The 27,982-nt window shown below is 34.6% G+C and overlaps 1 protein-coding gene across 5 annotated transcripts in view; it reads right to left on the bottom strand.

The window, feature by feature from the left end:
- Positions 1 to 301: 301 nt before the first annotated feature.
- Positions 302 to 27,982, bottom strand: part of LOC123708119 (GATA-binding factor C-like) — an 81,224-nt gene continuing 53,543 nt past the window's right edge. For 4 of the 5 annotated variants that reach the window (XM_045658640.1, XM_045658638.1, XM_045658636.1 and 1 more), the window contains exons 5-8: positions 17,078 to 17,212; positions 2,205 to 2,415; positions 1,749 to 1,888; positions 302 to 1,266 (exon numbers count right to left, since the gene is read on the bottom strand). In XM_045658640.1, coding sequence (XP_045514596.1) covers positions 1,240 to 1,266; positions 1,749 to 1,888; positions 2,205 to 2,415; positions 17,078 to 17,212 — 513 coding nt within the window. In that variant the 3' untranslated portion in view covers positions 302 to 1,239. The remainder of the gene's footprint in view (positions 1,267 to 1,748; positions 1,889 to 2,204; positions 2,416 to 17,077; positions 17,213 to 27,982) is intronic. The other variant, XM_045658639.1, reaches the window with a different exon arrangement.

The raw sequence follows: 27,982 nt of genomic DNA on the forward strand, positions 1-27,982 counted from the left end.
AAGTTATGTTCCCATAGAACTTGAGCTGAGTTATTTTCTGTAAATCTACCTGTCATCTTCGTTCCTACTTTGTGGTGTAGGAAGATTCCCTTTAAGAAAAGAGCGTACCAATTCTCGTAACGTTGGCAAACCTTCTGGCAATTTTAGTGTCCATGGGCACTAAACTATCACTACAACATCAGATGAACCTCCTGCATGTTTGCCTCAAAAAATAAAACAAAATATAATTAGGTCTGTAATGGTCAAAGTAAATAAAATCCATATATGAAATATCAATATTTATTGATAAATTATTCGCAATTTTATTTAAAATACACAACTTCACATTGTTCTGATTTATAAACTAAAAATTTACGGATGGGATTATTAATGGGCTTTTCTGTGATCGCTAATTTACATCTGTTTATATTCTAAAATTTTCCATTTACAATAGTATTTACATTTTGGATACTGACATATAATTTATGGGCGTAGTCACATCACTGAAACGTACTGCGTCCACAAATAACATTGATCAATTATGGCCACACAATAACTTAATGTTTAATAAACAAATATTTCACGATACTATTAGTGAATTGGATCACAGATATCCAAATAATGTGACCTATATGGGATGAGCCTGGCACGAGCTTACATTGAATTAATCACGATGAACTAGAATTCAGAATTTAAGCCGTCACACCACATTCCTAATATGGTGGTGGTTCTTATCGAACCACACGTCTTAAGATGTTAGCTCCCACCAAACTCATAAAACATTTCCGATATATTTACAAATTATATGATTAACGCTACTCATATAAATTACTATTGCATCTCAATAAAGTCTACAAATCAAATTTACAAAACTGTCAAACTCTGAACACATCACAATTCCTAGAGCGAACAAAGATTAAATAAAACAATCTATACAGGAACGGAATATAACTTATATTTACAAAATACACATGATAACAATACCGACATTAATCTAAGCGGACATTAGACTTACCTAGGTTATAATACTGTACAATTTCTCTATTTGTAAAACACTCGGGGAAGCGTAAAACGCGTTGAAAAAATGGGATTTTTGTATGAGATATGCTCGCAAACATCAATTCTGTTACAGTCTTATTATTTAAGTTATGTGTCAAAGTGATTCAGTACATGAGTTATGTTTGTGAAATCACAGTTACTATTGTGTCGCCGTCTAAGCTCGGCTTCATGACGATTTAAATTATTATACTCATAGACTTATCACGTATACTCACTCCTCCAGCCAGCCTGAAAGGAAGAAAAAAAACTTAGTCAAGTTATAAAAAAAATCAATGGCGCTACAACCTTTTAGGTCTGGGCCTCAGATTTCTGTATCTGTTTCATGATCGTTTGTGAATTGAATAGGCAAGTAGGTAATCAGCCTTCTGTGCCTGACACACACCGTCGACTTTTTGGGTCTAAGGCAAGCCGGTTTCCTCACGATGTTTTCATTCACTGTTCGAGCTAATGTTAAATGCGCACATAGAAAGAAAATCCATTGATTCACAGTCGGGGATCGAACCTACGACCTCAGGGATGAGAGTCGCACGTTGAAGCAACACGGCCAACACTGCTCTTTATTTTATATTATCATGAATAATGTTATTTTATATGCATGCATTTTTCAGAAGTGATTATAACTTATAAATACTCATTGCTAGAATTAATGGAGTCTCGCAGTCAAATTCTCCCTAATGCTTAAAAGAAATGAAATTACTATCTCAACTTACCATTGAATTAAGCTGCGCAAGGTGGTGGTGATGGTAAGGGTTATGAGAGGCAGGTGGTGGGGCAAAACCCTGGTGCGGCGCTCCATACCAGTGGGACATGTGAGCCGTCGCTGGATGCACTAACCCTACTTGGTGCTGACCTGAAAAATAAAAACGATTAAGGATTTATAATATACATAAAGATGTGTTTTTTGAGGTTTTTTTTTCATATTTGCTATTTGGATTTGTGCAGCAATTATATCGTAATCTATTTAAAAACTCAACATTACTTAAAAGTATATGAGCTATACAAATAAATATATTTATTTCAAAGCTTCTAAGAATGCGTTAGCTGCGTGCGTAAGTTAAAAACAAAACAATTAAAATTTATGATGCACAACGCAATGTCGCCAAGCTTATATAGAAACTAACTGCTAATGCCTGTTGGCGGCCTCATTAAAAAACAAAAATACTAACCAAAGTCCATGGCTGATGGAAATGACCCCCCAAAACCTTTCGAACCGTCCCCTAAAGGTTTGATCATGTCTCCCATGACGCCCCCCAAAGCGAGGGCACACGCCCCGCCTCCCCCCATTCCCATTCCTCCTTTCTTCTTTTTGCTCTTACTGCTAAGCTTGCGATTTCTCGTCTGGATGCCTTCCTTCTTCATAGTCAATGGCCGGTTTACCTATAACAAGAAATTGTTTATTGAGTTTGCTAAAAGGTCATTTAATCTTTATCCAAAAATAATTAAAACACTTCAATGTACTAAACGGAGTCATAATCTCTGTTCTGTGATAGGGGATAACATTGCTTTCCCTTGTATTGTCCATAATGTTCGTGACGAGGTATGGAATCCTTCGTCGAGCAAGGAATGCTACAGAAGGAGAGAGCAGTACGAGAGAGGGAGCTAGTAGTGTGTCCTGCACCGGCGGTTTATGAGTCTAACAGCCGTTGAGGTCCCAGTAGAATGCGAGAGCGACCCCGGAGACTCAAGGTGGTTTTAGTCGGTTTGGCTCACCCAGTCTCTAAATAGCAGAGACTGTGGTGTAGGTCGAGTCCCACATACCTCTACAACTTTTGGGGTCAATGGGTGCGCAAATGCAACTTCCTCCTCGTATAAACAAACGGTAACATTGAGTTGTAAAAAATAGCAGTAGTTAGACAATTTTTTCTATACTATTCGGAGATTAACCTTTATAAAATATTTGTTCAATAAAATATTGGGTAATTATATTTTAATTAACACTCTTTAATTGTTAAACTGAAATAATAACTAAATTAGGTTCTTTCGAAACAATTGTCGAAACATTTGGGAGAATACGACTTAATTATAAGATAGCAATCATTTTTTATTTTATTATATTATATTGTGAAAGCAAATAGAAACAAAGCATTGCTTAACAATAAAAAAGACTATTGCAATTAGTTGCTACTTCACATAACACGAGGTTAACAATCGTAACAAGTGACGCACCAACTCCGGTTTATTACTCTGACACGACATTAAAATGGTATGAAAAAACATTCACAATACCAATTTTGAATGCTAAATAGCCAGCATAAAGCGGCCGGCACCATAAAATGGTATCACAATAGTCATGTGCGAATATTTAGTCGTTTGGTGACCGATGCCGACATGCGTGAAGAGTACTCCTCGTGCATCCTAATGCAACGATGCAGTTGATGACTGCTTTGTGGGAAGCGAAGAAGTTCCTCTTGCACATTCAAATTGGTGATGTCATTTAGGTGTTCTAAGAATGTGGGTTTGGCTGTAGCGCGCCTACCTTCTGGTCCCAGATTTCCTGATGTTTCATACTGTGTCGATATGCATACTAATTAATGAGGAAGAACTTTTCATGACTACGTAAATTCCAAATGAAAATAATGGTTTCTAGAAATTGGTAAGTTTGTACAAGGAAAGCACAGTAGTTAGGGGTATCCTGCTAGGATGTCAAGGTAACGTTTATGCATACATAGGTCAAATATCTCGGTCAGTTACTGCGTTTCCGAGAACATTGTGTCACGACTTACGGATGGACAATGAGTTATTCATTGCCTTCCCTGGAACTTGGCGGCATGTGGCCCTACGGATGAATTCAATGTTCACCGCCAGCAACCCAGCCGTATGACCTGATATTTGTAATTGCAGCACCCTAGTAAAATACTGGCTGGTAGCTTGTCATAAGGAAATATCTAATTTTACACGATTCAAGTATGATTCATTTATGAATAAAACACTAAGAGCATTGAACATGTGTACATCGTAATCAATTGCATCCTTAATTTCGGCAAAATTCCCAACAAATGCTGAACAGTGCGTGCTAATTCCAAATGGCCGTAATATCTTCCCGCAAATCGCCCACACAAGTGCCCGCATACCACGCCGTCTCTGCTCCAATTGAACCAATATAAAATGCATTAACTGCATGCGCCGGCAGATTTACCACCAATTAGGTCATTGGGAAACCTTCGCGTTCCTGTCAAATTGAAGTCTACTTCACGCCTATTCTTTATGCTATGACACTGTCTTTGCCTTTGCCTTTTATACAGCATTTAATAACATAGTTCACAAATGGACTACAGACACAAACACTGTGTGAGATAATTTTGATTAAATCCTTACAAAATATACTATTTGAGTGATTGCTCTTTTGATACTCATCTTAAAATAAAAATGGTATTAAAAATTCAAGTATGTCCCCATCTTCACATACTACGTTGTTTGCATGCGAAATACTACCTCGTAAAGTATATATCTATAAGTAGTTGCGGAAGCCGTGCATCATATTGAAGTAGTTCTTCATACCTGTCGAGTTATATAGTTAAGACATCCGCCATGTTAGCAGAAATTGCTTAATAACATGCCATTATGTCAGGTTAATTACATTGCTGTGAGTCGATCTGCTCTGTATACTCGTATGTACATTATATTTATGTGTACATATACAAACGAGACATATAACTTGAAGATAGAAATACATATTAAAATAACAATTACGAGAACTATTTTCGGGCTTGTGGAGGCAACAGATACTTTCGTGGATATGTTTCAGTAACAAATGAAATCCGAAAGTAGAACAACAGCAATGAAACCTTAAAAATAATTTTGGCGAGGTCAGATTTTAGATAGACACTGTTTTTATATCTAGCGGGGTTGGGTGAATCATTTTATTTAGTTATAATAACCATTATTTACTTGACATTAACACTGTACTATTATTATATATATTAGTGCAAATTGTATTATTTTAAGACTTCAGACTAAAAAGCATACAAATGAAATAGATTATAAGCAGTAGATTAACTTAATACCACAGCTCAGCTCTCACGATGTGATTCGCTAGAAATTTTACGAAGCAGACTGGCTTATCACGTGGAAAGTAACACGCCCATTTCGCAAAGGCAAAACAATCATAATTACCTAGAAATATCTTGGTCATACAGTGCTCCCACTAACGATACACGCACTTTGCATGCAACATTCCACCTCCTTGTACGGTAACACAATTGGGTAATGCGATGGAAAAGCGTCCATGCTATTATGGCTATTATGCGTTTGCAATAGGAACCATTTCGCGTTTTAATAGTTACATCTAAATAGGAAATACTCAGTATAAGGCTTTGCTTTTATTTGTTACGGCAATAATTGTGTCAAGATAAAAGATATGTTTGTGGAAAAGGATAATAAAATTGTCTTACATAATATAGGACCGTTTTAAGATTAATATAATTAATTTATGAATGTACATTAAGGCCCTCTTGCCTCTTTACTCTGACTTCGATTTTATTCCCTATGCAGTGGACTCTTGGGCCGCTATTAAAAATAAATTAGTTGACGCCTGGTAGATAGTTGACCCCAGAGCTGGTGCTTTCCTGTCTCATCGAATAAGTATTGCAATACAAGCTGCTAATATAAGCTGCTAAAATTGCTGTTTAAAATTCCTTTAATAATATTAACTGTATATTTCTCATTGTTTTTATTACTCGAAAGCTGTAATGAAAGTTACTGAACAATTACAATTCATGTTTCCCATACTATAGGGGTGAGTGTTTAACTTATAACGCAGGAAGTATTGGTAACTTTACAATATTATGTCTGTAATTTAATACTAAATTTAAATATTTGGATGCGTTTAACAGAAATGCGTAAGAGTTTAAAAATAGTGAACACCTAATACAATTCTAATGTTTTAATTCAAATATAATCAATATTAATGAGCATAAAAACTTACAAATAGCTGCTATAACATGCCGCGTGCTAATTGCAACGACATCAATGCGTTGTACGATTTTCATCGCGTTTTTTATTAGCAAATTAAAAGCCTATACACGCAATCATTATGTTAAAATATATATGCGTGTGTTTAATAACGTTTTCTAGATTGCACTATCTGAGTCCATCTGACTAAATAAAACCGCAGGGAAAATAGCAGGCTCACATAACAATACCGTGGAAAATTCACTGAATAATTTTTCCGACAGCTAGAAAGCTTCATTCTATAATTAGAGTTAATGCAAATGGTTCATTGTTACGTACTGTTACTTTGTATTTTAACATGAAATATCATGTTAGGTAATTAAATCACGTAGCTTTAATTAAAAAGGATATTCTAAGTAAGTCTTGTTGAAAAGATTATTTATACAACACTATGCTTTGAAAATAAAATATAATATTTAATATGATGTATACTTCTTATCAGAAGTTAGTTGTATATGTCATCATATAATACATAGCATAAATGACCACGCAGATGAGAGTAGTGTTGACGGGTGGCTTCAGCGTGTAACTGTCATCCCTAAGGTCGATCGATCCAAGGTGCACCAATGGACTTTCTGTTCATGCACATCTACATTCACTCGAACGGAAGACATCGTGTAGAAACCTCTCTTGTCTCTTGCTTGATAAATCATTATAAAAGAGATACATAAATCTGAGGCCCAGGCCTTATAATGAGACAGTATATATAATCTCCCGATTACTTTGACAATTAACAAGTTAATATAACTTACAATTGATCGAAAAAAAAGCTTGTCTATTGAAATATAATCGTTGACGTGAGAGTATAGTTTTTACTGCGGTTGATTGATACACCGTTTATTGGCATTTAGTCAACAATACAAGCATAATTATTGCGTTTATCACGTTTTGTTATAAATAAAATAAAAAATATTTTACACAAGCCGGTGCTCGAATTTACTCCGAAAAAAGCACCCACCTTTTCATGATTTAAACTAAAAACAAATTTTAGTAGATTCACTGAATCACAAGCCGTTTTTAATTGTATTTCTATGTATATGTAAAATAATAATATATCTATTTGTGTGTGTGACACTGTTAGTTAGACACTTGCTGACAATTTACAAGAACTTAATTAGTTTTAATTCCATAATATGGATGCCTATTATGTCACGCTGAGAGCTTTAATATCTTGAAACATCAGCTCAGTTTCCAAGTAATTATGTATTATGAATGCATCATAAATCTTAATTGATTAATCAAAACGTTACCGTCACAGACTCTAGACTCAATATAAATCACTCAGACCATTTATAATTCCTAAACCTGTCATTCATAATTCTTAAACATATTATTTTGCAAAGATCGACGAAGCGTCTAAAACTACTAGGAAATAATAGGTTGTTTATTTACGAGTAAAAAAAAATATTAAATCAGTAGCGCTACAACGTCTTTTGAGGTCAGAGCCTCAGATTACTGAATCTGTTTCATGATCATTTGTCAATCTAATAGGCAAGTAGGTGATCAACTGTGCCTTATACATGTCGTCGAAATTCTGGGTCTAAGGCAAGCCGGTTTCCTCACGATGTTTTTCTTCACCGTTCACAGTCCTTGGTTGGAAATCGAACCTACAACCTATTGAACTTTTAAAAGCCTAATCTTTTAAAGGCCTTTTAAATAAGAGATTTTCAGTAAAAATGCAGGACCGCTGCATAATATCAGAAATTAGAATGTTAAAGATGGTTTTGGCGAGGTCAGTTTTCGGAAATATCGGACACTTGTCAACTAGCGGGATGAAGTGATTTATGATATGTTCGATTAGGTTTTAATCATTAATAAAATCTTCTACGTGTAAATGTGAGTAAATTTAATATAAATTAAACTAATTACATTTATAATACAAAATATACTATAACTAAACTATAACTTCTACAGCAAAACAGAATATAATAAACGAATTGATTACATTTCGATTTATCAAGTATAAGCAAACACAATAAAAATCGTATCCCGTATTTTTAACGATCTTTTAGTTAAAACGTGTAATTAAATGTAGAAATAATTCCGAGGACAGGAGAAATGTTGCGTGGAGGAAAAATAAAAGGAGACGATCTCAATTGGGCGCGACGCGGCCACACGCGAGTTATAGGAATTGACGACACAGGCTTAGTACTTATTTAAATATACACAGAGTATATCTCATTATTATGATTCTAGTTAGCTAATAAAAAGTTATAGGAAGCTACTATAAAACAACTTAAATGATAATGGTTTAAACAGGAATAAATTACCGAAGTGATTGGTACTTTGTAGTTAATAGGACGTTGGTTGTTATTAGTCGTTCATTTTCACTAAAACTTCAAGAAACAATGTTATATTACAAATTACCTTAGATATTGTTATATATTACGACTATAATTTTTACAACAACTCTCTGAAAGCAAAGATTTCGCTTGATAAATATTTACGAACATGTGTATATTTTACTGGGAATATATATACTAAAACATTAGTCGGTCTCAAGTGAAGTAAATTGTGTACCCTCTTTTTAGTTAAATTTTTTAAAGTAGAAAATTCAAAAATAGAACGAAACCAGTGGCGCCACAGACTTTCTACGCTTAAAAGATTCTTAAATTGTGCATTCACGAAAGGGGTTCACAAATGTTTGGTGCATCTTTTCGGTTCAATGCGGTCGGCTCTTTCACTGTCAGTGAATTAGTTCCGCGTAGTTAGCGCACCCGGCAATCGAAGGAGCCGGCGCCTGCGCATCTTTTTACTTTCAAAGATTATTGATTTCATAGCCATTCGATACAGTTTTATAGATGTGTTTATTTTGTCTCTATTTTTCAATGAATGATTTAATATAAATTGTTTGTATTTTTTTCGTTTAACGAGATAGTTTCCAGCTTTGCATAAAAAATATAAATATATAATGTGTAGTTACTGGTACGAGCCTTATGAATCACATTTATTAATGTACGGCTGTTTTAATATTACAAACATATTATACAAAACACTAACGATATAATATATTTAAAAATATTTATTTGTATTTTTAATTTCGGTAGATTGGTCTTAAGCAATATTTCATAATTAAGGATGTGCCCGGAGATATGTCGATGAAACACCATTCCTTGTTTGAAGTGAGCGTGTGATTAAAATAAATACTCCGGCCAGAAGACAGCTGCTACTCGAAAAGATAATTGAAATTGCGATTTATACCACACCAAATTTATTGATATTCTCAATTTCGAGCTTCCTCGCGATCTTGAAATTGTTTATGGAACTAGTGTCCAATGGGTTGAAAATAATGGCGTCATGTTAATCTAGTTTTAGTTTATTTCGGTTCCTTTAATAGATCGTGTTCGGACGTCGAGGCAGAATACAAAATTCCACCCGTATCACCTCGACGTCCGTCGTTCCATAATTGACGTTTTAAGGCAATTTTTGCCACGCACCAACACTATGTGGAACCAGCTGCTCACTGAAGTACTTTCAAACCAATTAGGGTATTCCAAGTCAATAGCGTACAAACTTTTAAAAGACTGGCAACGCACTTCCGAGCACTCTGTACACTCAGTCCATAAACGATGGGATCACTTAACATCAGGAGAGCCTCCTGCCTGCCCCAGTTTTTAAAAGAGTTTGAGTTTCCATGTCTTCAAGCAATGCTGCAGTCAAAATTTCGGCACCAATAGTCAGATCTTTACCAATATTATCATCTTTCTTAATATTGTTTATGTATGTATATACGATTTATACATATGTATGTTTTGTGTATTCTAGTATGTTTTCTCTTTCTGTAATTCTATATATTTTGTGTTTCTAATATTTAAATATTACAAAAATATTTTTTCAGCTTAACTATAAACGCACTAAAATATTAAGTCGGTGAAAAATAAACACTACACTAATAACAATACACTAAGCACTATTTCATTTTTATCGACAAGTTTTTAACTTTGAAAACAATTAAGGAAACCGATAAATTTATGATGAGCCCGTGGCATCAAACCCAGACCAATTAGATGTCAGTTGTAAATCTCACGCAGCTACCAAGCTACACTTTGCCGCCAACGATTTTAAATGTTGACACACCGAATATCGATAACTCCTGCCAACCTTATTTATCTTCGTCCTGGATTAAATTTTAATATTCACCTTTATGTTTGTTTGTATATTATTAGTCAATTTTGGTAAGGTTTAAGAGTCGATTACCACTAACGATTAAAAGAATTTTAATTCAATGGTATATTGGAAATGGATTAATAGGAAATTTTAGTCACGTGTCAGCAATTGTTTACAGTCGAACAGTGAATACCAGTATTTGAAATGACTAAGTCTTAATTATTTATGTAGAAACATTTTTAGTTCTAAAGGCCGACAACGCGCTCGCGAGCCCTCTGGCTTTGAGAGTGTCCATGGGCGGCGGTGTCACTTAACATCAGATGAGCCTCCTGCCCGTTTCAATAAAAAAGTTCTCTTTTTCTTACGAAAATTATTAAGTTGTTTTAATCTTTAATTCTCAATATTAATCAATCATTAGTTGTACTTTAAAGGCTGATCGTCAAATAATTTATCCGTTATATAATGTAACTGTATCGAGAAAAGATTGCATTCGTGAATATTGAAAAAAAGATTTCACTATGCCGTATCGGTTAGTAGGCAAAAAAATAAGCGTCCAACCGAGCGAAGCTAGGATACAATTTACTCATAATTAATAGTGCATTTATCTTTATCACTTCTGTTATCAAGTGTCCCTGAAAAAGTTATTGTGATAGGAAATCTACATAAGGAATTATTTAATGGACGCTACAATAGCCATAACTTTGAGCAGCTGTATGGCGGACATGATGTAACAATTTATGAGCGACTACTTTGCAATTTATTTGATTGTAGTTTTACAAATTAATGTATTGTTTAGAGAATGATTCTGAAATTAAAGTTTATTAATTGTCTTAAATATGGATTTGCCTATAGCGAATTGTATCATATTTCGGCCTAATAATACGTAGAGACAATGAGAACTTGGAAATACTGATCGTGGTAACGAGGCTAATGATCACGTGGCAGTTTAGCAACCAGATGGATCAAGTGAAAGATTCATCGTCCTCAAACCTGTACACCACCATAAGAAAGGCGCTGGACAGAAACCGTACAGATAGTCTGCTTATTTTCTAGTTAACCACGACGCTCAGACCTGAGCTGCTGATTAAAGAGAGAGAGTCTTTAAATATCTTTCAATTAAAATCTACTCAACGATTTAACCGTAAAAGTACAACATACCCATGTGTTCTGATATTAATATAGATATACACAGAACGCTATTTAATATGAAAGGGTATATTTTTTTAAACACTATGACGCTGTCTAAATTTACCTCCCAATCATCTGGTTAAATCTCGATACAATAATTGTTACATGTAAATCTTAAATTCTTTTCAGTATCAACGAATCCGGAGACAATCACAGTAATACTCGGGAAAACAAGGGAAATATTGCGCAAGGGACAAGTTTGTCACCATAAAAACTAGTGATTAATAACACCAATTAAAGAAACGATAGACTTTGTATTATCTAAGAATTCGGTTGGATAAATTTGGCTTAATGCGGCGCGTGCGGCTTAGCACCTGCCCCAAGACCCCAATAATTATTCCACTTATTATATGATTATCGGACTTTTTTGGTGCTTTCAATCAAATTACACCTTGAGTTTAAGTAAGATGTCATAAATTTTTTTCGACCGTTATTAACATTGCGTGGCAACAGTGTAAAACGTTCGAATATTTATAATTATATTCATGTTGAGTATTTCGAAATGACAGAAATGAAGCTCCGAAATGTCACTTCAAATCACTAAAACTGTTTCATAGTATTTTTGTACTAATTCTCTTACGGAAGGCCTAAATACTTGTTAAAATTTGAAAAAGGAAATACGTGAATAACATCAGAGGAACCTAGATAATTTTAAATTTGGAACGCACTACCACTGTAGCGCATCGATGTACCGATAAATAATTATAATTAGAAGTGGGGTGTAGGAATATCGTTGGGATAGTGATGTTATCGGTAACCGCGCTTTGTGTCAAACGTCGGATCGTTATCTAAGATGTTTACAGATGTAGGGGTAACGGGCCGAAACGCAATCGACCGGCACTATATGCCTGATGTGGACCGAGGTAATTAACTGTGGTCTACCTAAATGTGATGCATTGATTTATTGACGAGCTAATACTAGACTAGAGAGAGCGGTGTTGGCCTAGTGGCTTCAGCATGCGACTCTCATCCCTGAGGTCGTAGGTTCGAGCCCGGACTGTGCACCAATGGATTTTCTTTCTATGTGCGCATTTAACATTAGCTCGAACGGTGAAGGAAAACATCGTGAGGAAACAGGCTTGCCTTAGACCCAAAAAGTCGACGGCGTGCGTCAGGCACAGAAGGCTGATCACTTGCATATTCAATTAACAAATGATCATAAAACAGATACAGAATCTGAGGCCCAGACCTAAAACGGTTGTTGCGCCATTGATTTTTTTTAAATACTAGTCTAGATATAAAATGTATAGTGTAAATTTAAAGTTGATAATTCAAAATTAACGTTAGCTTGGCTGTTTCGTTAAGAATTATATAAAAGAAAAATGTGATTTAATTCATAGTTTGCCAATGTGAATGTAGCGAAATGGTCCGGCCACATATTTTAGCTAAGATATATGGAAATTTGGTTTTTGGACATTGCGAGTCATATCTTGACAATATTTTACATGAAGTAATGTACAAATAAGTGTTCAAACAACGTATTTTGCTTGTTACTTAATTTATTGGCAATAGAATACTTGTAAAAGTTTTCAAGAATGTGAGATTTTATTTATATTAAGATGTAGTTTATAAAAACTGTTTACAGCTTTTTGAAAGAAAGTAGTTGGTATACAACAACTACCTACAAGATCATCTCGGGACGTCGCGACATTTCTTGCCTAATATATTTTTTGTACGCATATAAAAACGTCTTCTAAGAACTATAAACGCGGGAAATCTATTTATAAATTTAGATTTTATCCAGTGAGATATGCAGATGTCGAGTGCCCGTAGATCACGGTAGATGGCGCTGATAACACTGGCGCAATGCCACATCTCTGGTGATCGCCGCTTTGGCGTTATATCTACTCATTATAATTAACGTCTTGATATAATCTTCAGTTTATTTAGCTGGCCTACTCATGAAAATACCAATGTCATGTAAACGAATTAATAAATAACTTATATGTGTTTACACGCACTTTATGAATATATTAATAATGCAACTACTATTTATACGTAATTAATACATTAATAGGCTTTAATATATAAGACTTTAAATTATCAAACTTAACAGGCTTATCAATGTCCTGTGTCTTCAAAAATTTATCAATAACTATGTAAACTTTATGCACTATATAAACACCACAGGTACAAGATATTTTCTTCGGTACAAATCGCTACAACTGTTTTAGGTCTGGGCCTCAGATTTCTGTATCTGTTTCATGATTATTTGTCAATCTATTAGCAAAGTATGTGATCAGCCTGTGCCAACACACGCCGTCGGCTTTTTGGTTCTAAGGCAAGATTTCCTCACAATGTTTTCTTTCACCGCTCGAGCGAATGTTTAATGCGCACCATTGATGCACAGGCGGGAATCATACCTACGACCTCAGGGATGTCAGTAGCACGTTGAAGGCAATATAGTCACTTAGTTAACTTTATACTGGCTACTATAAGCTGTAAGCTGCTGTAAGCAGACAGTCTCCTGATGACATATGAACAACACTCGACACATAGTAATGTAATAAAACCAAAGATTAAAGAGTAGAGATTACAAAGTATGTTATTGAAATTGTCTATTTGTATAAGCTATAAACTTTCTGCTTTTATTCAAGCGTATAAATACCAACGTAAAAAATAGCAACATTCGCCAAATAGATCTTTAGAAAGCACAATAATTGCTGAGTGGAAGGACACAGTTTTATCGTACTTACGATCAAAGTGCCGTGCAGCTGCCTTTTGTCAAAAACCCCCTCAAAATATTGTAGTTACACAGCGGCTAAGTACCACTCATTCGCATAAATTAATATTGTTTTAAGAACGTTTTAAAAGGTGTTAAAACTTGTATATAAAACACTTGTTCATAAAACATACTAAAATATATAACTTAAGAAACAATTAAACCAAGGTAAACGAGGAATGCTCTCGTGACAAATGCGCTGCAGATATCTATAATAGATCGTATAGGTGTTTAGAATTCAAAAAGCAATATATCCTCAAGGAGCCCAGTTTCCCAAACACAAAGACAATAAATCAGGAGAATCGCTCGCTAAGCGGAATGAGAGCCTCATGAATAAAAACATGCTATTTAGCGCTACACTCCGTCTTCGGATCCAACAAAACCGTTTTATTCCACTCATTGGCACACGATATTAAACTCTAACATTTCGAATTGAGCTTCCAAATTGCTAATAAACTTTATAGAGCCACCGTTGGCCAGTGCTCGCCAGTTCTACGCAAACGCATTTCCGGCCGAACGCTGCCGGGAAAAAGCTATTTAAAACAAAAAAATGGTAACACGCCTCGCGCCGCGCTCGGACACTTCCGGTGGGCGCCATTTTTTCTGTATAGCCAACAGATAAAATCTTTCCGGCCTACTGCACGAACGCCCACTTTATTTCTTTTATTTTAAACAAACGATCACGTTTTGGCGAAATTAGATCGTTCGGATTGACAACTGTTAATTGTTAAAATTTTTAGAAAGTTTAATTCCGATATCGGCAATGCATTATGAGAGCCTATTTGCGAAATGAAAACGCCAAGTCTATGTTAATGGAATTGCTATTCGAAGTTGAATATTCAAATTGATGTCATTATAACATTCGCCCAACCTAGCGGCTGTTTGGCGACCAGCCAGTGCATGTGTAATGTAATGAGAAAATTAACGTTTTTTATCTCGCACGCGATTAGGTTCAACAGTTTGGTATTCTTACTTTAACGCCATTATCTTGTGAAGCCGTCGTGCATTTCAATAATTACCTCGTAAAAGCAACGTATCAGTAACCTAATATTAAACAAAACAGCGAAATAGTAAAAAAATAGTGACTGTCACATTCTCTCGGATGTTGGCCGAACAAAACAGCACTTTAGACGAAGGAAAAAAAAACAGAAGAACGTTCTCAATTCAAAAATTGAATTGATCGCCCATTGTATTCGAAATGTATCATTTGAGCTGTTATTATAGTAGCTCTCTCTCTAACGTTGTATGCAACCTGGTAATCCAATACTTTTGAATAGAAGGCACTTAACGTTTTGGTCCAGTTTTGAAAGGCCGTAAGCGCTCGCTGCTCGTGATTTGTTTAGTATTTTATTATGATTCATATAGGGATTTTCACCTTCTGAAGTTTTTTTTATTTATAAACGATTTCAAGTTGTTTCACAGTGTTAACATTCATTCAGCTACTGACTAAAGTGGTTTGATTTTTTATAAGTTAACTGGATCTTTCACTGTTTACTATATATAATGTTAATAATTATTAATATAAGAAATTACAATGAAAAACATAAACTTACCGGAAGATCGCAAAAAGTTAATTCGAATTAAGAATTGAAAAACTCCAACAAAAACATGTACACCACAAAAACCTAATTGTGTATAGGAAGTTCCGAATAACGAGCGTGATAAATTAAATAAACTTTAAAGCTATTGAGAGCTTTATTAAGTCGTTAAAAGAATTTTGACCTTATTTATAAACGTATAAAGAATGATATCTCGTGTAGAACCGTTGGGGAAGCATCGTAGTTAATCCTATTAGATATTGTGGGTAAATTCAATAAATTATATGGTCGATTCCCGCGTATTTGACTGCATTGAATTGTATTTAAGTTACCACATGCAAGTCAAATGAAGGCGCGTAACAATAATTAACAATATTATGACAAATTGGCCAATGTCAGGACTTAATGTTTAATACCAGTGTCCAGTGCAATAGCAGCTTTCCCAGTTGTTAAGGCTATTTAAAAACCTAGGGCCCAGCCAGGTTTCTTTATTTATTTAAACCGTCTAGCCTTTCACTTTTCAACATACGTTGAAACGTTCATTTCAATCACAAAAGCGAATAACAAATGCAACCCCATAAATATTTATAAGAATGTCATTGCTACCTACCCGCATTGTGCACACATTTCTCGAGTACCCTCCCATTTTCTTTGTAGCTCCTTCCGAATAATTAGACCAAACAACATTGTATTCGCAAGTATACATTTCAACATTGAGGGCTTGTGCATTGTAGCTGACAAATGTATCGCTTACTGTAAAACTGTTTCGGGGCTGTAAGTGTCGTGAGAATGCAGTATGATTTCAAAAAGTTAAGGACTCGTAAAGGCACCAAAAGTTAGGTATAAGGGTGATTGATATTCTCAGAAACACTTTTATGCGTTTAAATTAATTAAAACTATTGAAAAGATTGCTTTATTAGAACGTGCACGATTTCATAAAATAGCATGAGAATCAAAACAGTTTTGTTTTTTTTTTAATTTTCCGTGTCTCGTATGAAACCGAAAAAGGTTACTATTAAAAAACTAATCCTAATTTATAATTAAATTCTTATTCACGCAATCGCAAAGTCATAACGAAATCGTTATTCATAGGCATGTTATGACACATTTGGGGTGTGGGCCATTTAGTTCCCCAAAGGTAGTGAGATAGTGTCAATTCATCCCGGGAGGATAGCCTTGGGGATTTGGGACTTAAAATTGTTTATAGAGATCACATCAAGTGTATGATAGAGAATTGATTTAAGACTTCTTTTGTGTTATATGTATTTTATAATTATTATTTTTATGAAAATAGCATTAACACAAAACAATAAGGAAAGGAGTTATCACGTACAAATTAAATTAAAAATATAAACAAATTTTGACTTACAACCTTATTTACGAGTAAATAAAGTTAATTAAATAATTTTTTGGGAGGTATTTTTTGGAAAACCTTCTACTTGTTTTGTGTAAATTTAAAAAAAAGTCTAGTTTCGTTAATATTTCTGAATTAGCAATTCCAATTAAAATTAACGTAAGATTAATTTGTACTCACATTATGTAATTTGTAGTAGAGTCCACACGCATTGCACACAGGTTCGCCATTTTGATTTCGTCTCCATAGTGTAGTGGTTGTCGTCTTGCAGTTGGCGCACGAGGTGCCCGCCCGCCGCGCCGCTGACTGCAATGACTGGAAATATAATATTTATATAAATACACTAAGGTACTTACGTAAATTAATACGTAATTCTGTCCTAAGGAACTTAGAACATTGTTTAACTAAACTGAAACTCTATAATATTATGTTTAACGCTTAATTTTTAAGTTTAATTATCACGTTTAAAAAATTCAATCAATTTTTTTTAATAAGTAATTTAAAACATCAGTTATACATGAAAGTTAAAAGTTTCTTCCGATTTTCTTAGAAGTCTGATCATATAAAATGCTCACTGAAAAGACACATGTGTGCGTTGGCGGATTAAAAGTCCTTAGTCCATCATTTCAATGTAGCCACACTAGAACAGCTATCGGCTTACGCACCTGTCCATTACCACACGTCAATCAAAAATAATTCCGGTGGCCGCTTATACAGTCGACAAAAGTGCTTCACTCAATTAAAAATGCATTCCCAAAACACCGGCGCGTAACTCATAATAAATCCATTAATTTGACATGACATTCGGACAAAATAAAGATTTATTAAAGTAAACAGTAAATACTACTTAGACGATAGTAGTATTTTACAGTCGTATAAAATAAGGTTGTTTATTTGTCAAAAAAAAAATAATCAGTACAAACATTTTAGGTCCTCTGATCTGTATGTGTTTTATGGTCATTTGTCAGTCTAGGCAAGTAGCTGATCAGTCTCCTGTGCCTGACACACGCCGTCGACTTTATGGGTCTAAGGCAAGCCGGTTTCCTCACGATGTTTTCCTTCCCAATTTGAGCGACTGATAAATGCGCATATAAAAATAAAGTCCATTGGTGCAAAGCCGTGATTGAACCTACGACCTCAGGGATGAGAGACGCATGCTTAAGCCACTAGGCGAACACTGAACACATTATTTGTCTAATACATATGACAAATATATGAAATAGTTACGAATATATTCCGCCTCTAATATTTTGTCCACCATACCTAACGAATAACTTAGACCTTACTATAAAACGTAGTTTAAAGTTACTGACGTAAGTATACAAATAATAATAAATATTAACTAAAACTGATTTTTTTTTGTTCATTATAATAAAACTTATTGGTTTGTACATAACACAGCTACTTCTTAGCTATTCATAACATTTTACACTAAATTAAATAATATAAACTGCCTATAACTTATCAGCTGGTTTCCTAAAGGCATTTTCCTACAACCTAGTATTTAGTTGTATGAATGAATGAATAAAATTCACTTTTGAAAATATTTCTATAAATTTTAAAACAATGCATAAACTTCAGAGTTCTGAGCATGACATTACACTTAGAAAATCTTAAACGCGTACAATAAGTATAATACCTAAATGTTGGATGGTCCGTCAATATCCGCCTCGTCATGGCATTTCTTTTGTACCACAATAAGATTAGAGCGGTTTTTTCAGATAGACTTTGTCATTTTATCTTGATATTTCATTGAATACTAAGAAATTTGTCTATTATTAATCGAAACTTCGGACACAATAGAAAACTGTATTAAGTTAGTAAATGTATGCGTCAATCAATGTTGGAACGGCTCGTGGCTTATTCTAAAACATGATTACGAGAGAATTTAAATAAGACTTCCGTATGCCAAGATTCTCATTTAGAAATACTTGAGTCCTACCTAGTTTTAAGCTTCGACTTAGAATCTAGCGCCTAAACTGCGCCTAATAAGTGTAAAAGTCAAAAATAGTCATATAACCATCACCGAAGCACGCGTTTATGTATTGGTTATAATTAGAATTTTTGTTTAGAATGATATGGTACTCTAAAATTATTACTGAGAATCGAAGCCAGGCGCGCAGTTCTGAACGCATTAAGTTACTTATAGATATCTATTATAAAATGGGTACCACAGCCGCGCCCATCTTTCTATATGTATGAAATTAACTCCAAAACTGGACTATTGTAGAGTTTAAATGAAAGTGTCATACTGAGGAAGGTTTAGGCTTATAAATTAAATGAAATGTAACGGTTTTTGTTGGAGAGCCCGTAAAAAAATGACCAGACTACACGAAACTAGTATACTATATTATGATACCAACTGTCAAACAATTAATTATAAACAGTGTTAGTTAGAAACTATGTCTAATAGGAGATAGAAGTTGCTATGAGATTTATAGCAGTTTTAAATTAGCCCCAGCTTTACGACTCAATTACGCGAAACCGATTTCATAAGCTGAAGATAAGAGTTTCTAATCAAACTATTGCATAGCCCTGCATCTCCTGGGAATCTGGTTAACGGAGGGTTCTATAAGCCGATTACAAAAGTCAACCAGTCGTAGGGGCGCTTTTATTTCCGAAGAAAAACGACTGTTTATTCGTAATTTTATGGGCGAATTACTTTCGCTCCTAAAACACCGATACGCCGGGGAAACATCGTAAATTTTACGGGCGCAATTATTTTTTATTTCGTATAAAATGGGAATTCTCGAATTAAAAAAAAAACTCGAGGCACGCGGGCACTTGTACCACGAAAGAGTTTTATTAATTGCTGTACCCGTTTCACTGTCAACGGCATTCCGAATTATGGGATAAACGCCGACAAAGATAAAGCTATACACAAATAGACAAAATTCAGTACATTGTAATACTGGTACTTAAATTTTCAGTGTTGTGTAAACTCAAAGGAGCGCGCAGTGACAACAGGCCAGCCTTTGTGCTGTGAGACAAACAAAAACGTGTCCTTTGTTGTTATTTCAGAAAGAATTTGTCAATTATAAACGTAACGTCCTTAACGTGAAACTTTATTCAAAGTAAACAATACGGCATCATCGATGAACACGGACGTAATGAATATTTAAACTCATAACATTAATTTAACTTATAAACAAGTAGCACATCAAACAGATTAGTGACGCTCCAATTCACTCGAAGTTAGCTAATTCAATAATCCACCCACATTAAAAACATATTTCCATAAGCCCTGCCCCCTCCCCGCGATCCAATCACCCTTATCTCTCGACCCTACGCAAAACACCTCCTAATCAAATCAAATCACAGCCTCCGTCTTCCCTAATCTATCCACCTATCTACACTTAGACGTAAAATTATATTACAAAAAAGGGATGGCTACCTCCAGCCCCTCATATATTTGCAAACACAGGCAGATTTTAACCCAACGGAAGCTACCACTACATACCGGCCTGTAATCGAGCGCAAACACTTGCAAACATCGTTCAGTCACATCACGCTCACAAGCCCGCATATCAGCATATCTACGCCATCTAGATCCCACTATGAGAACCCCCAAGAGGGAGGCAATCCATTTACCAGCGGTACGGCTATACTGGAAATTCTCTTCTATGAGTAACGATTTAGAGATGACAATCGCACGGCTACTGTGCTGTTGTTAAAGGTTTACATGGCCCCTAGCAGTGAAAGCGCGGAATCGATGTAGCCTTTACCCCCGCCCCGCGCCAGTTTTTCCGGCGCTCCGTCCTTATCTGACTGTGGCGATTAGATAAAGAGAGATAGAGCGTGAAAATAAAGATTTTCATCGTGTTCACTCACACCACGCCGCTTTCAGCTGGTACGTTTTCATAACGTTTGTGTGCCGTGTAGGTATTAATAGGGTTCGTATACTATAGGTAAAGCGCTTTTGAAATAGAGCAAGGGTCGAAAGAACTTTGATGTAAGGAGTGGCTTCTTCGCTTACAAGACCGCTTGGTTCTATATAAATTACACGAACAATAAATGAATTTAAGATGACTGAATGTCTAGATACAAATTGATTCGATCTAACAGGCGAAACACTGATCTATCAAAAATGAATTGATAAAATTTGTGTCCATTTCGGTACCAAAACTAACAAAGGCCGGTTGCTCAATAGATATTAGTATCGCGATGGAACAGATTGACACGTCAAGAGATTATATCTACGTAACGTAATCGGCAGCGTCACGCCGCCGTTCTATCAAGCTAATGAATATTTTACAAAATATCCCTGCTACATGAAATAATTTTTGAGAACGAATAAAAATCTATACTAACGGTTATAAAAACTGGGTTTCTTTAATTACAATTATCTTTAAGCAGGGTTCATGTAAGTGGGAAAAATTTAAATAAAGAATATTTAAAATAAGAATGCACCACAATTAGTTCAGGCCGACGTTGATGGATGGCGCTACTATGCAATGTAAATAAAGCCTTAAGGTACTGAGCACGGAATTTCCGAACTAAGACATTGTACTTGTTATAATCATATCTTATTACTGGTTTAGGTAAGTCATTCATATTTAGCTCGCTTTAATACAAATATTCGTTAAAATTCTACTTACAATAACTTATATTAATAAATAAATGTTGGATATAAATTGTCTGTACAAAGACAAAGGTCATTTGTAGTTAAGAAATAGATTGTACATTATGGCTAGAATATAGAGTAGTCTATGGGCTATGTAATGGGAGCAAAAAAATCATTTAAATAGCAATAACGCGGCAATATAACAAGCGAAAACATAAAATTATTTACCTCAGGCGACTAAACGTTCGTAATTCTGCGTTCAATCGTTTCTTATAATGTGAGAATTTGCATTGAATGGAAAGGACACTGGGAGCTTTCTCAAATTGGATACAAGGAGAGGCTGCTTGGAAGACGAATAACGAACTCCCGAAACGATGCTAAACTGTGTTAATGTTTGTAAGAATTATCGAGTTTACAATCGAATAACAATTGGTTAAATACATAGGTACCTCGAAAGAAGTTTTCCTAGTAGACAACGTGCCTTTGAATATATATAGAATTGTATAATAAGTACAAATCATATTTCATATATAGAAACTTTATTTATCTATATATATTTAAGTGATTTACAACCAGCATGGTCAATGAGTTTATATTTTTTAATACACCCGCCAATAATGTTAATTTGAACGTGGAATAAATTTTCTTCGGACATGGGCCGCTATTTTTGAAGTGATAATAATAGCACAGTTATGTCAGCTACATGACAGGTCGGGGAATTAATCAATCGAAACAGGTGCATAGTCCCGAAGGAAAGCTGCACAGTGGGAAGTCATAAATACAAAACAGCTGCTTCTATAGTCGTAACACTTTCTAGGGTCCATTCTGATGTGCTAATTTACATTCAAATTGATATAGTCCTCTTTTTGTGTCAATCGAAGTTTTTAATAGAGAAAACTCGTTGCATTTATGCCACAGTGCAAAGGTTATGTCGGTTTTAACATTGTTGACATTTGAAGAAATGTTTTTACCCTATTCGGATAGAACGTTTAGATACTTTAACATAACTGACAATTTAAATGTCTATCTTTATCAGGAAAATCGACTTTTTTCGTATTTCAAATATCATCTCATTTGTAAGGCATATTGATGAAAAGTAAAGTAATAGATAAAAGTTGCCAGTGCAACAAACAAGGTTGCGCTCACGCAACGAATAGAAATATAGCTTTATATCACAAAAGGCATGTTAGCCATGTTCCCTTATAAAACGGTGCGAACAAGCCTCGCGGGTCGTGGGGTCACTTCGCACAGTTTAGCACCGCGTCATATTTATAATTACCGCAGGCGTGCGCGAGCGCAAACCAGCGCTGCGCTCACGTCGATAAATCAAAATTTTAAATCACCGGTGGGCGGAACGCACCGCTCGCCCAGCGCCGAATAAAATGAATTAAAATAAAACAACGTGCGCCTCATGCGCCCTGAGAAAATTTAAAAATATTTCGCTTTAGTTTTTTTAATTAATACCTTGTTAAAATTTAATATCGAGAGCGTTATTACAATGGGTGTGCGAGGTTAACTTATTGAACGCTACCCTTTATTGGGATATTTTATGCGCGAAAATGTAATCAATCAATTTTGAAAACAGAATTTAAATCGTATAGATCATAAAATGTATTTACATTCAACTAATTAACCACAGAACAAAGTTGACAGATGACAGACTTAAAACATGATCGCTGTACGCTGTGACGTGTTTTGTTGTTACAAATAGTCTGTGGATGTTTTAAGGTATCTGTCTTATATCAAGATAAAAAAGGGAATTTAAGACATAGCATTAATAAACTCAGGTTTTACATATATCGTACAGAAGTCCAAATTACGTCACCCAACCAGTTCAAACAGTTATTTTAATAGCGTGCCCTCTAAAAAATAAAACCTACCTTGGGTCAAATATTCAACGTCAGTCTGTACAGTAGTTGCTCACGCGTCGCTGCCTGACAGATTTCATATGAACATAATGCGTATACTTTTAATATCTGTGACAGACGTGAAACGAAACTAATGACTGGCAACTAGGCTTTTGGGCAACAAAAAGTATAAACCGCCTATCAGATTCTTTTTAATTACTGTCTGTCAAATCTAGCTTGGTATGTCGGTTGAGTTTTGTTATTGTTGTTCAAATTGTGTTTGTAGATTTATATAAAATTTTCTAACTGAACAGTGCTTATACGGAGCTGGATATATTCGGTAGTGGGCTGATCGGTTTTAGCGAAGCCATTGTTGGGTGCCCATCTCGAACCAAATTCGCTGTTTAGCTGGAGATTTTTTTTATATTTCTATTTTTTTTTTGTTACTTTAACAAAAAAAATGTTATTTTATTGTGTGCTTATTTTATTTTATATGTTTTAATTGTATTTTTTAATTTTTTTAAACACGTATGTTTAGTACAATTGTCATACATTTTAGATGAAAGATTTTGTAAAATATGCAGTAGATTTAGTACTATAATGTATTATGAGTATGATGTGGTAAACTTTAATAAATAAATAAAAAACGTTGTAACTCGTGTGTATTGAGTAAACAATTATGTTTACAATGTTTACAACACAAGGTGAATGACCTTGGTGACAGTTAGACAGACTTTGTTTTCTAAATCATCTGAAACAATATGTTTAAATTTAATAGTATATTAAGGTAACCGTATTTGAAAATGAAACCTATATTACAATATAATAATCGCAATCAATCCTTCGCAATGGCAGGTGTATCCTAGTGGCATTTAATATTCTTAAGTATTAACAACTTTGATCCATTTTTTTACATTTAGCGTAATAATGTATTTGAACTGAGCACGTTATGGCAATATAATTTTTTACTACTAATTAAGAATTAGTCAAGCGTCCTATAAGAAATTATAACCTTATTGAGGAATTAAAATTATAGGTTAGTTAACAAGGTAATGTTTGCAATTGACTGGAGTAATTTTGTGCTACTTTATACGTTTTTGCGCAATTTCGGCTTAATGTTAAATGAAGTAACTTTTTATAGTGTTTAAGTGTATTACTTTTTAGGTAGTAAATTATTAATTTATATTTTAATTAATTTTGTAATGAATTCATGTTTTGTTAAATTGAGTTTTTGTGTTTGATTATTTAATTATGTCCCTTGCTAGCTTGCTTGTGTTTTAAAATTTATGTGTATGTGTGTAAATGACGTGATATTTTCTTGTATTTATTATGCATTGTTGTTTTAGAACTTTTATTTTAATATAAGATTATCATAAGCGTGTCTTTACAATTTTACAAAAACCGCTGGACCAAGGAAGATAGATAATTCGAATTTAAATTTTTACGAAACATACGGGTTTGTCTTGATTTCGCCAGTCGACATTTAGTCGAAAAACTTCCAGACGAAAGTCAATAATAAATTACTTCTACACTTAAGTGACCGTATTTTTTTTATAATTTTATACGCCGCCCTGCACGCAAACATAAGTTCACTCAATTCCAAGTTTATCCTTTTAATTGCAATAGTTATGGAGTGTTAGGCAATTGAATATTTATTATCATGACTTTAATGTAAAATTCAATTTGCGCTTGACATTCGACATTTCTCTTTTTATAGGTCATTTGAACAGAACATAAATTAATGTTGCATACATTTCATATTAATTCAAATGGGTTATAATTAAAATATTAATTATAATGTTTGAGGTATAGAATATTTTTGTTTAGAGAGCCAATGCATAACTTATTGTTATATGTTTTTCCGGGAATCGAACCTGGAACCCCCAAATTATGTGCCTTTGTATACGCCACAGAGGGCGGAAAAAAATGAAAGTTAAATTAGCAACAATCGAAGAAAATATTCTCAAACACAACACTCTGTACGTAAAACAAACATCTTTGTTTGTTATGAAAGCCTTAAAGATACTTAAATTAAGGTTGTATGGGCAATTAAACGCTGGCTAAAGCACGGTAACAAATTAAAGACGATAAGGGTGGGCCCACATTTAACAATACGGATTAATTATCGACCAAAACCGAGCACTCAAATATACCTGTCACCGCTGTATAGTGAACCGATCGAATTTATAAGGGCCCCGAACAATGGTAAATGCAGTAAACACAATGACAATCTAAAACGAACAAAAGTGTATGAATGAGAACGAACGCAGCCGAGATATGAATGTAGTCTTGTTATAAACACTTGCGTATGACCTGATTCACTATTAAACTCTAATTTAATTTATAAACAAGCCTGAAGTTTTCACGTTAATGTAGTATCGTTAAAAAACAACATAGAGTTCAGTTGCCTCTCATTCGAATTCTTCGCGAATACCTACCACAGAAAAAACGCTAGTTACGGCTTGACATATTCGGTAGAGGAGTGTTCAATTAAAAAAAACGTTAAACGCCCATCAAGTAGGCTAATCCGCGTTGTTAAGTAAATAAGTGTTTTTAAATTAATATGAAAAACTTGGAAGAGTAATATTTATATTGTATTTAATTTTTTATTAAAATTTATGTTCACCGTCATATCATTTCGATAGATTGTAACATATACTGTAGAAAATGCTTTATGTGGTGTACTTAATAAGTAAATAAAAGTTCAAGAAATTACGCTAAAACAAAAGAGCATCTCACATATATTTTTCCCGCCAAATTTTCTGTAAACTCAAAGAGTTTTATAAATTTTTGAAATTGGATTTGTTTGTGCATTGTAGGACTAATACAATAATCTGCTAATATTTAGAAACAAAAGTTTATGCAAAGTAGGAGGGTAGGCGCGCACGCGCGGTTGTGACGCGAGGACCACCGGGCGGCGATGTCAGCTCTGATTCACGACCCTGGTGTTAGGGTTAACACTAGATCTTTGGTACAAAATTTAAAGGTATCACAGGCAAGGCAAACAAACATTCACAAATATTATAAAACGTGTTTATTAAAAAAAAATAGTTAGCTATTGGCTAAAGGATTTAGAAAAGAATGTCATAACACTGTTAATCAGAAGATATATTGATAAATTTAGTGTTTTTAGGCAGATTAATCTCGTCAATTATCAAATCGAGCCAGCCCTGTTGTAGCGGCGTTGCAACGACAAGCCTACACCATTGTTAGTATGAGGCCGCCCTCAGCCCTGAATAAATACATTCATATTGCCACTCTAAATATCTGCAATATCTGTTCGCAATATATATCAATCGAATTGAGCGTTATCACGTTAAATGTGAAGATTAATCGATAAGTAAACCGGTTCGATATCTAACAGGTGTTACAAGTACAGCGCATTGCACACCACCTTCAAAACTCCACGTTAACACTAACGACTTACTCCTACAACGCCCCAGGGCTCACAAAATCAAGCGCATCGCTTCGTATTCAATCGAAAAGAATGCGCAGAAAATGGAAAAAACATGGCGCTAAACCGCGAATCTTTATGTATTTAAACGCCGATTTCAAGATTCCGGACCCTCAAAAAAGCGGCCAACGCTTGGTCATTTAAATTTTTCCAAAACGTGAACACAATGGAACAGTGTTTTTATTTTTAATTTTAAAAAAGGAATCGGCAGAGCCGTCACATCACTCCACCTAAGTGATGCCGGACGCACGTCGTTCTAGATATTTTTTTTATTTCGTCCGAACTGTATCTGCTTTTTATAATAGTTGTCCGAGTCGCGTATATGATTAATTTTATAGCCGTTTGTTGTGTGGCGGGTAGTATATGTATTTTACTACTTTGTCAGTTCCAACTTTGTTCTTATTTTGTTGGGAATTTTAATATCAATACTACCTGATATGGCAAACTGTATTAATAGGTACGTCTTAAGCTCCTTATGATATATACCTTTGCAACACTGGCAACATTTTCTCGCTGTATTACGATACTTATTCGTTGAGCGTGAAAAGCGTCACTCTTTATATACAACAGGCACTCCGATCTCCGGCTCGACTAATGCGATAGCATTATAATAATTACCACGTATTAAATATAGCCTGAGGTAGCGATATCAAAATAAAGGCGAGAGCTCACTAGTGACTGTCCGTCTACTTGCGATTGACGTGCGTCCAGATGACACTAAAAGGTCTATTGTATACGAAATGCTCGTTACTCCGTTTTCAACCGGTCTTTAACACGCTGGAACAATGTTATCATTCTATACATATGTAAAGGTGTTCTATAAAACCAAACGAGAAATTTGAATTCCATTTAGGTTTATTGGCTAAAAGCGCTATGGCGTTTTCAATTCAGTTCACTTATAAGTATAGTATAGTATATCAGAAATTTATACAAATTTGTGAAATTAATTTTTTTATCAGATGGATGCAAAAGGCGTAATTTTGGACCTAAAAGCTGATGATAAAAAAATCATTTACCTAAGCCTAAAATTTGCATTAAAATCCACGAGCTTAAAAGCTCATTTAAATTAAGTTTAACTAAATACTGACGCTATTTGGAAAGCACACAGTGCAAGGTTATACATTAACTTAATCGTAACCATTAAGGCATAACTTATTGTAACATTTTGTCGATTAAAGATATACAAAGCCCAAATTGACCTGTTACATTGTATTAAAATG

The sequence above is a fragment of the Pieris brassicae genome, chromosome 4 (assembly GCF_905147105.1).
Source record: "Pieris brassicae chromosome 4, ilPieBrab1.1, whole genome shotgun sequence".
Classification (NCBI taxonomy): Eukaryota; Metazoa; Arthropoda; class Insecta; order Lepidoptera; family Pieridae; genus Pieris; species Pieris brassicae.